Source organism: Pongo abelii, chromosome 12, assembly GCF_028885655.2.
Source record: "Pongo abelii isolate AG06213 chromosome 12, NHGRI_mPonAbe1-v2.0_pri, whole genome shotgun sequence".
Classification (NCBI taxonomy): domain Eukaryota; kingdom Metazoa; phylum Chordata; class Mammalia; order Primates; family Hominidae; genus Pongo; species Pongo abelii.
This window is the reverse complement of record NC_071997.2, coordinates 43,758,161-43,769,880: the sequence shown is the minus strand read 5'-3', so window position 1 is coordinate 43,769,880 and position 11,720 is coordinate 43,758,161. Positions and strand designations below refer to the sequence as shown.

Here is an 11,720-nt window from a genome sequence, read left to right as displayed (position 1 = left end):
AAAGTGAACCTTAATGTTAATCTGACTTAACAAACATCATGCTTCAGGTGGCTGCTTTGGAAATAGAATTAATTTGTCACACCCATGAACCCACAATAACTGAAACCTCAATCCATGGGATCTTCTGTCACTATAGCTCTAGGCCATCACCTGTTTGTTTCCTAATCTTTACCCTTTTAAACTCTTTTGCCATAAATGAGAAACTGTAGTCCTGAAGAGAAATCTAAAGTTTTTACCGACTTGTAAAAGATACTTTATGGAAAGAAAAGGGGGAGGTGACCTTCAACAACTGTCCATGTCGTTTGAAAGTAAATATGGGTAAAGACGAAAGTATGTCATTGTGGTTTTAATTTGCATTTTCCTGATGATTAGTGATGTGGAGCATTTTTCTATGTATTTGTTGGCTGTTTGTATATCTTCTTTTGAGAATTGTCTGTTCATATTCTTTGCCCACTTTTTGGTGGGATTATTTGTTTTTATCTTACTGATTTGTTTGAGTTCCTCATAGATTCTGGTTAGTCCTTCATCAGATGCACAGTTTTTGAATATTTTCTCCCACTTTGTGGGTTGTCTGTTTGCTGTGTAGAAGCTTTTTAGCTTAGTTAGGTTCCATTTATTTATTTTTTGTTTTTGTTGCATTTCCTTTTGGGGTCTTAGTCATGAATTCTTTCACTAAGCCAAGGTCTAGAGGAGTTTTTCCAATGTTATCGTCTAGAATTTATATGGTTTGAGTTCTTAGATTTAAGCCTTTGATTCATCTTGAGCTGATTTTTGTATAAGGTGAGATATGGAGATCCAGTTTTATTCTTCTACCTGTGGCTTGCCAGTTTTTCCAGTACCAGTTATTGAATAGGGTGTCCTTTCCCCACTGTATGTAATTGTATGCTTTGTTGAAGATCAGTTGGTTATAAGCATTTGGGTTTATTTCTGTGTTCTCTATTCTGTTCCATTGACCTATGTGTCTATTTTCATACTAGAACCATGCTGTTTTGGTAAACATAGCCTTGAAATACCACCTTACTCATGCAAGAATGGCCATAATTAAAATGTCAAAAAATAATAGATATTGGCATGGATGTGGTGAAGAGGGAACACTTTTACACAGCTAGTGGGAATGTAAACTAGTACAACCACTATGAAAAACAGTATGGAGATTCGTTAAAGAACTAAAAGTAGAAATACCATTCGGTCCAGCAATTCCAGTACTTATTTTTCTTATCTACCCAAAGAAAAAAAAAGTTATTATAGGAAAAAGAAACATGCACATGCATGTTTATTCCAGCACATTTCTCCATTTCAAAAATATGGAACCAACATAAGTGCCAATCAAGCAACGAGTGGATAAAGAAAATGTGGTGTATAAACACCACGAAATACTTCTCAGCCATAAAACAGAACAGAACAAAATAATGACCTTTGCAGCAACATGGATGAAGCTGGAGGCTATTATTCTAAATGAAGTAACTCAGGAATTGAAAACCTATATGTTCTCATCTATAAGTGGGAGCTAAGCTATGACGATGCAAAGGTGTGAGAATGATATAATGGACTTTGGGGACTGGGGAGGAAGGATAGAAGGGGAGGTGAAGGCTAGAAGACAACATATTGGGCACAGTATATACTGCTCAGGTAACAGGTCCACCAAAATCTCAGACATCACCACTAAAGAACTTATCCATGTAACTAAAAACCACCTATACCCCCAAAAACTATTGAAATAAATAAAATAATTCGTTTTTAAAAAGATGAAAGTATGCAGCAGTGACTCCGGTTTCCTCTCTGCTGGGTGAGCCAGACTTCATTGTATTGGTTAACTCATTGCCCCCGAAGCACCTGCAACGATCAGAAGTATTCTAGGGTATCACCCAGTTTCTCTGTTCAGCCAGGCTGAACTAGTTTTTGTTCTGGATTGTAACACAGTGTGAGGTAAACTACTACCCTGCTGACAGTAATACGTTGCAGCATCTTCAGCTTCCAGGCTATTGATGGTGAGGGTGAAATCTGTCCCAGATCCACTGCCACTGAACCTCGAGGGGACCCCTGAGATGGACTGGGAAGCATACTTGATGAGGAGCTTTGGAGACTGATCTGGTTTCTGCTGGTACCAGTGTAACCTACTACCAATGCTCTGACTGGCCCGGCAGGTGATGGTGACTTTCTCCTTTAGAGTCTCAGACCGAAAGGCTGGAGACTGAGTCAGCACAATTTCACCCCTGGAGGCTGAAAATATACAGCAAACATCAGTACAACATAAATATCTGTGTATGAAAATCACCTCTAATCTTGCTAGAAATGAAGAAAGAATATGCATTACATTTTTAAAATTAGGATTTTAAAATCAAGCCAAAAATCACCTATTGCAGAGTCCCCAATGAAAGAAATTACAGATTGAAATAATATCTCCACCTAGGTTTGTGGAAATATTCTCACCTGGAACCCAGAGCAGCAGAAACCCAATGAGTTGTGATGGTGACATCTTCCTGCCTTGACTTGTCAGTTTTGCTCATGCCACATCCCAGAGAAAGAATCTCTTTTAAGATACCGAGAGGCAGGACCTCTTCACATATTAGAGGAAAGATACATGCAAATTATGGGGATGTCCTGCTGGTTTAAATAAACAGAAATCACTGTTGCCAGGAGAGCGCCCTCCCGGCCCCTTCCATGAGTGTGTGAAGCGCCCTCTGCTGGCACCTGAGGACGAGCTCCGCTGAGGCTCTGACAGGGCTTGACCAGACCCAGGGCACAGCTGCAGAGTGAAGGCGGAGTCCATCGCCGTCTCTGGGAGGGTCTGCAGTCATCTGGGGTGAACAACAGCTCACATCCTCAGTCTCGGCCCAGGGCTATGTTAACTCTCCTGCTGTCTGTCACAATGTAGGCTGAAAAAGCTTTGTGGACGTTCCACAAAGCATCACCTCATGCAACACTATATTGATGACATCATGGTAATTAGACGTGATGAGCTGGACATTGTAAGAACTCTGAATTTGTTGTGAAAACACATGTGCTCTAGAGGGTGGGATGCATGCCCCAAAACATCAAGGGCTTGTCACATTAGAGAAGATGTCAAGTGTTTATAAAAGGGGTATGAGTCATGCTGGCTCATCCCCTTCAAAGTAAGGAAAAATAATTGCACCTTGTACTTCCAACCACTAGCAATGAAGCACAGTACTGGTTAAGCCATCCTAGAGTGTTAACAATGCATTTTGCACTTGGGTTTACTATACTATCCCATTTATCAGCTAACTTGGAAGGCTGTCTTTTATGAATAAACTCTGAGAAATAAAAGATTCTGTAGTAAGTTTGAGTTTTAATCCAAATGCCTCTGTCACTTCAGCCATGAGATCCAGCACATTGCCTGGTGCTAGATAATCTATATTAGATGAAGAAACTCTGTAAATCTCCATGCAAGCTCCAAAAAAGAGTCACAGAAAAAAATCTCTACAGTTCTTGAGCAAGATCCTGAAATGCCCCCAAAATAAACAAACAAACAACACACAAACAACTCACTGCTCAAAATGCAGCTCTCAAAATATCACAGGGTCCATGTAGGCATGTCCATGAGTAATTGACTATTTGACTAAATAATTAAGTGACTAAGCTGACCCTCATAAACTGAGAATGTCACTCTCACCAATTTTAAGATCAGATGAAGCTCAGCACCATTCAATATGAGGATGCAAATGGTAGTTTAGTGACTGGGTTCGAGCAGATTCAGAAGGCGTGCTTCATTTCCACAGATGGATGTTCCAGTTCCTTGTTTCACTTTTCTCTCTCACCTTAACACCTCTTCATCAGCTCTCTCTAAGATATCATGGGTTTTCCTGATCAGCTAATGCCAGAGAGAGAATATAAAAAAAGAAAAAGAAAAAGAAAATAAAGAAAAACAAAGAAAATCAAAGCAGCAATGAGAACAAGCTGGGCTTCCTCTTGAATGGCTTGGCATCATATATTTGTGCAAGTAAATGTGGACTGTGTCCATACTATGGCAACGGTCATGCATGGCTGTCAAATATTACCTTGAGTTATCTTATATCTGAGTAGAGCACACGTTCATCAAATTAGTGTGGACAGAGAAGCATCTGGAGTCAAGTATACGTATGGATTTCTGAATAGCTTGCTGGCCAAGGTCCTGGAAAAGAAGATTATAGCAATGAGCTGGGCAAACGTTTTGCCCAAATGTGTGAAACTCATAAACCTATTCATCTATGTGTGTTCTGAAAAGTGCATACAAAATGTAGCCAGTTCTTATCTCTCTCTGTTTTACTTTTCACTGCACCACCTTTGATCCCTGTTATTCATAACGGCAGGTTTTAAGTCGCCAGAAATGTGTGCAGACATTATTTTAGCAATTCTATCATTCAATCACTTCCAGGAATCCACTAGTAACTTTCAGCTGGTGTACCACTTGCCCCAGCTAAAGCCCTCAGTTTGAACTAGCTTGCTGTGTTCATTTCCTGCAGAATTCATCACGTTTAGCTGGAAACACTGAAGGATCTTGCTTGACTCTCCACCTTAACTCAAGTCCACTTTCTTCGACAGCAAGCTGCTAGTTTCTGCTGACATCCTCATTAAAACCCCAGATCTGCAATTCATGCTGACTGAGCGGAGGTGGAAGGGAGCAATCCCAGACAAAAGGCTACAGATGTAATTTCTTTCCTTACTCAAAACATATTCTTTCATGTTATGAATAATATACATTATTAAATGTTTTATACTTTGCCAATTTTCAGAGCGCTGAAACTGATTCGTTATTTTTTAGCTTTATACTTAATTTGTCTTTCTCATATATTTTTGCTGAGAGGATTTAACAAACTTTGTGACACTATAAAGAGAGATGCCTTCTAAAATGAATTTCAATGAATATGATAGCAACACTGAAAGGACATAGATATATGTTAAAACATAAGTAATTCTGAAGTAAATAATTTGAACTCTATAGCCACAGTTTAAAGAGAAATTGTGCACTTAACAAATATTAACTCTTGGCCGGGCACGGTGGCTCATGACTGTGATCCCAGCACTTTGGGAGGCCAAGATGGGTTGATCACCTGAGTTCAGGGGTTTGAGACCAGCCTGGCCAACATGGTGAAACCCCATCTCTACTAAAAATACAAAAAATTAGCCAGGCTTGGTGACGCACGCCTGTAGTCCCAGCTACTCAGGGGGCTGAGACAGGAAAATCACCTGAACCTGGGAGGCGGAGGCTGCAGTGAGCCAAGATCGCACCACTGCACTCCAGCCTGGGCAACAGAGTGAGACTCTGTCAAAAAAAAAAAAAAAAAAATATATATATATATATACACACACTCATATATATATGTGTATATATATATATATTTTACATATATATGTGTAACTCTAATAACTAGATTTCACATTTTCAGGGAATGCACTACAAATCTGTAAAATGCCTTATGCATATTCTAGAATTGACCAAGTAAGTGAATATTCTCTGCATAATGGGAGCCAGGATTGTCTTTAACAGATGATTGAAACACAGATATGAAAACATGATGAATCTTGTGAAATTGTTTCATAAGAATCCTTGTCCTTTGTTACATTTTAATTATTTTTATTTATATATTTTAAAAACATTGAAATACCTTTAGACTTAAAATTTGCATAATATAATAAGATTGTTCTCATGTACTCTTCCACTAGCTTCTTCTATAATGTCAACATCAAGCGTAACTATAGGATAAGTATCAATACCAGAACATTAACATAAATGCAATGCTATTAATTAAGTAATTTGAAATCTCCTTTGTATTTCACTGATTTTTTCAGTAATCCCCTTCTTTATGTTCCAGAAAAAAATCCAAAATCCCATATTGCATTTAATTATTGTGTCCTTAATATTTCCCAAATTGTGACAGTTTTTTAGTTTTGTCTTTCATGATTTTGAAACTTTTGAAGTGTACCGGCAAGTTATTTTGGAGAATCCCTTAAGTTGCATTTGTTTGAAGTCTTCTACTGATTAGATTCATATCTTTTATTTTTAGCAAAAAAAAAAAAAAAAAAACCAATGGGGTGGGGTGCATCCTCAGTGCACAGCAAGAATTACAAAATGTCAACATATCCTATTAATGGTGATCAATTAATGTGAACAATAAACCCTTTTTTTAAAAAAATGTTTTATTATACTTAAATTCTGGGATACATGGGCAGAACGTGCAGGTTTGTTACATAGGTGTACATTTGCCATGGTGGTTTGCTACACACATCAACTTGTCATCTACGTTAGGTATTTCTCCCAATGCTACTGTTCCCCTAGCCCCCCACCCCCCAACAGGCCCTGGGGTGTAATGTTCTCCTCCCTGTGTCCATGTGTTCTCACTGATCAACTGCCACTTATGAGTGAGAACACATGGTGTTTGGTTCTGCATTCTTGTGTTAGTTTGCTGAGAATGATGGCTTCCAGCTTCATCCATGTCCCTGCAAAAGACATAAACTCATCCTTTTTTATGGCTGCATAGTATTCCATAGTGTATATGTGCCACATTTTTTTCATCCAGTCTCTCATTGATGGGCATTTGGGTTGGTTCCAAGTCATTGCTATTGTAAACAGTGCCACAATAAACATACATGTGCATGCATCTTTATAGTAGAATGATTTATAATCCTTTGGCTATATACCCAGTAATGGGATTGCTAGGTCAAATGGCATTTCTGGTTCTAGATCCTTGAGGAATCGCCACACTGTCTTCCACAATGGTTGGACTAATTTATACTCCCACCAACAATGTAAAAGCGTTCCTATTTCTCCACATCCTCTCCAGCATCTGTATGAGGCCTCTGTTCTGTTCCATTTGTCTATATATCTGTTGTGGTACTAGTACCATGCTGTTTTGGTTACTGTAGCCTTGTAATATAGTTTGAAGTCAGGTAGCATGATGCCTCCAGCTTTGTTCTTTTTGTCTAGGATTGTCTTGGCTATGCGGGCTCTTTTTTAGTTCCATATGAAATTTAAAGTAGTTTTTTCTAATTCTGTGAAGAAAATCAATGGTAGCTTGATGGGGATAACATTGAACCTATAAATTACCTTGTGCAGTATGGCCATTTTCACGATATTGATTCTTCCTATCCATGAGCATGGAATGTTTTTCCATTTGTTTGTGTCCTCTCTTACTTCCTTGAGCAGTGGTTTGTAGTTCTCCTTGAAGAGATCCTTCACATCCCTTGTAAGTTGTATTCCTAAGTTTTTTATTCCCTTTGTAGCAATTGTGAATTGGAGTTCATGCATGATTTGGCTCTCTGTTTGTCTATTATTGGTGTAAAGGAATGCTTGTGATTTTTGCACATTGATTTTGTATCCTGAGACTTTGCTGAAGTTTCTTATCAGCTTAAGGAGATTTGGGGCTGAGATGATGGGGTTTTCTAAGTATACAATCATGTCATCTGCAAAAAGAGACAATTTGACTTCCTCTCTTCCTATTTGAATACCCTTTATTTCCTTCTCTTGCCTGATTGCCCTTCCCAGAACTTCCAATACTATATTGAATAGCAGTGGTGAGAGACGGCATCCTTGTTTTGTGCCAGTATTTGACAAGAATGTGTCCAGTTTCGCCCATTCAGTATGATCTTGGCTGTGGGTTTGTCATGAATAGCTCTTATTATTTTGAGATACGTTCCATCAGTACCTAGATTATTGAGAGTTTTTGGCATGAAGAGGTATTGAATTTTATCAAAGACCTTTTCTGCATCTATTGAGACAATCATGTGGTTTTTGTCATTGGTTCTGTTTATATGCTGGATTACATTTATTGATTTGCATATGTTAAACCAGCCTTGCATCCCAGGGATGAAGCCCACTTGATCATGGTGGATAAGCTTTTCGATGTGCTGCTGGATTCAGTTTGCCAGTATTTTATTGAGGATTTTCGCATCAATGTTCATCAGGAATATTGGCCTGAAATTTTCTTTTTTGTGTGTGTCTTTGCCAGGTTTTGGTATCAGGGTGATGCTGGCCTCATAAAATGAGTTAGGGAGTATTCTCTCTTTTTCTATTGTGTGGAATATTTTCAGAAGGAATGGTACCAGCTTCTCTTTCTACCAGTAGAATTTGGCTGTGAATCCATCTGGCCCTGGACTTTTTTTTTGGTTGGTAGGCTATTAATTACTGCCTCTATTTCAGACTTTGTTACTGGTCTGCTCAGGGATTCAACTTTTTCCTAGTTTAGATTTGGGAGGGTGTATGTGTCAAGGAATTTATCCATTTCTTCTAGATTTTCTAGTTTGTTTGTTTAGAGGTGTTCATAGTATTCTCTGATGGTAGTTTGTATTTCTGTGAGATCAGTGGTGATACCCCCTTTATCATTTTTTATATGTCTATTTCATTCTTCTCTCTTTTCTTCTTTATTAGTCTGGCTAGTGGTTTATCTACTTTGTTGATCTTTTCAAAAAAACCAGCTCCTGGGTTCATTGATTTTTTTTTGAAGGGTTTTTCATGTCTCTGTCTCCTTCAGTTCTGCTCTGATCTTAGTTATTTCTTGTCTTCTGCTAGCTTTTGAATTTGTTTGCTCTTGCTTCTCCAGTTCTTTTAACTGTGATGTAAGGGTGTCAATTTTAGATGTTTCCTGCTTTCTCCTGTGAGCATTTAGTGCTATAAATTTCCCTTTAAACACTGCTTTTGCTGTGTCCCAAAGATTCTGGTTTCTGAAAGGAGGTCTTGGACAAAGCTAATTAAGCCAGCTGCTTCCATCACTCTTTGTATTTGGTTATTTGCTGACTTTCTGAGAAATAACGTATTCCTGTCTGAAACTATTTTTTCTTATGTTGCTTAGGCTTTAACCCTCTTCACACTTACTGCACAATAGAGAATATTGAACAAATAAATAAGTTGGCTTTTAAATGGCAAATGTTACTATGATGGGCATTTACCATTTAAATGTTAATAGCCTGAAAAAAAACCCAGAGGAATGAGATTTATTAAAATGTAGTGGTATCAACAAATGAACAGCAGTTACTGAATCAATTGTTTGGAAAAACATAATTTTCTAGCACTTGGAATACTGGAGGAATCAAATGGATAGGAATAGCTTGCCCTGAGCTACTTCTACTGAGGAGACTGAGATACCATTCGTACCATTTTAGTATGTACACAGTTCAGACACTCTTTCTGGAAATATGAGGTTCTGGTCCCTCAGTTAAAGAACATGTGGCTACATATGCATGACAGTATTTCTAGAAATATGTACTTCTCCAAATTTTTAATTTATTATCTGAAAATTTAATAGAATTTTGTCTTTGGATGGTAATGAAACAAAAATGTTAGAAGAGAATGGAAACTTTTGGGTATATATAGAGAGGATAGCAGAGAAGGGCCAACCATACTTTACTGGATACAGTTAATCTGACTGGGGCTTTTGGAGGAAAAGACTTAGAGAAGAAAGGTGTTTGAAGAAGTCATACGTGTTTAAAAATATATGCACAACTTGAAAACCCTTGCAAGAAAAAATAGATGACTTCACAAAAAGGTGAAGTGACTTTTCAATTTGTCAAATCACACTCATACATATGCTTTTTCTTTCTCTTTTATGCCCTATACCTCTGAGGTATCAGAAGGGCCTGAGTTTGAAATAATTTGTCCCTGTAGAAATCCAGAAAGTAAGAGAATGAACAACATCTTTAGCACAGAAGCATGCCAATCCTGGGAAAAACCTGAGATTTTGTTTTTGAGTTATGGCAGATGTAGTAGAAAAAATGGGAAAAGGTTAAAAAGACAGAATAAAGATTATGTAAGAAGGACAGCAATATGACATTCTAACCTTTCATAGGATAAAGTTATGATAATGAATGATGAGAAGAAATGCAATGGACACATCTGGGTGGGCATGATTGAAGGTCTGAGCAAGTTAGTATAGATCAAGAACAAATCATTAGCATTTTAAGAATTGTGAGTCAGTCAGTGAAAATCCCATCTCAGAAACTAATGTGGCTATAGATGAAACATCCTTGGATTAGAATTAAGATTGTTTATCCTAACTCTCTTCTAAATTAGTCTAGTGATGATAATAATGATTATTACAGTGCTAAATGTTATCATAATAGTAACAACAAAATTAATACCAGCATATATAATGATTAGATACTATTCTAAATGCTTTACCTTGTATAAATTGTAAAGAGACCTTTTAGGTAGATTCTATTATTGCCAAAGTTTCACATAAGCAAATTTACTAATGGCACATAATCTATAAGGATTAAAGCTCTGTCTCCAACACAATGGATTTGATTTCAGGGCCTGCCAAGTAACGTCTTGACAGTTAGATAAATATTGTTGACTCTAATTCCAGAATGAATGAAGATCCAATTGAAACTTAGAGCAGCATTAATAAAACTGCTTCCTTGATACCTAGAGAAAGGAAGAAAAAGCAAAAGATTTTAACTGATTAAAGGAAAGGAGCAGCCGTATATGAAATGAGATTCAGGGGGTGTAAACAGAGGTTCTGGGAACTATTAAGGAGAAGAGAACCTGACTCTGGATTGATGTAAGCATTGTACAGAATCAAGCGGTGTGTAGATTAGAGGATCACCCAAGGAGTTGTCCCCTGCCTACATGGACAACATCATTGTCTGTCACCTGCATGGACAGTGTGATTGTCTGTCTTCAGGGAAATGGTATGGGTAACCTGAAGGGTCAGAACCTGGGTGCTGCTCATCTGTGCAGTTGTGGTCACCCCTGCACCTGCAGCACTGCGAGTACTTGAGTGTTGCTCTTTGAGGAAGCTTCAGGGCCCTCAGAAAAGATCCCTAAGCAGCAAGTGAAAGGTGTACTTGGGAGATAAAGTTCCAATAACTCTTCATTCCAACCATATTCTGTCATGCACCAAGGAAAACAACTAGGCATATTTAGGGTAGAAACAAAAGAAATGGGACCACACAACTTAATTTAGTTCCTACAAGTCTTGTACCATACAGCATTCACTGAATCTAGATAATTGGTGAGACAGGAAGACACAGGGATATAAGACAGGAAGACACATGATATATGTGATCTAAATAGAAATTCTACACTCAGGCTAAGCTAACAGCCTTTTCTGACCTGACCACCTGGGTGGAAGCTGACCAATATAATATTCACACATCCAGTCATATAGATAGATGTATGTTATCAAATCTGATGGCATAAATATAAATATTTAGTCATCCAATTATAAAGACACTTAGAAGAAATTAAAACTAAATGATATGAATTAAAAAGTGAATTTACCTTACTTATGGAAAAGTGCACTTACGGAAACATGCACTTACCCACTGCTCAAAACTCAGTGGATAATAAAACTAAGCAGGTATTTTCTTGTTAATCGATATTTATGATAACAACGATATGGCCGATTCAAAGAAGGGCTTAGCACAGTGGTTCTTCTGCCTTTAGATTGTGTTTCATTTGGGATCAAGGAAGGGCCTAGCCAAGACACAACATTTGTATGGAAGGCAGCAAAAAGCAACACAATTTTCAAACAAAACTAACCAGGCAAATGGTATCCTAATGTTCTCTAAAACAGTGAACACAATTTAATTTATTCTTTTACTTTGTTAAGTCCTAAAGTTTCTAAAAACATTTACTGCATTTAGCTATCAAAGTATTTGATCCACTGATAAAAAATAATTGTTTTCCAACTTTTAGAATATTAAAAATATTTTTGAATGTAATTTTGCATTAATTAGAAATAAAGCAGCATATATTTTTAAGTGGTTTTAACATAAATGGTCTCAAT

The 11,720-nt window shown here is 37.5% G+C and overlaps 1 gene segment (V, D, J or C); it reads right to left on the bottom strand.

Annotated features, from left to right (window-relative positions):
• Nucleotides 1-1,861: 1,861 nt before the first annotated feature.
• Nucleotides 1,862-2,649, bottom strand: LOC100939297 (immunoglobulin kappa variable 6D-21-like). The segment is given in 2 exon segments: nt 1,862-2,220; nt 2,431-2,649. Coding segments are annotated over 2 exon segments (405 nt in total).
• Between the last annotated feature and the right edge of the window lie 9,071 nt (nt 2,650-11,720).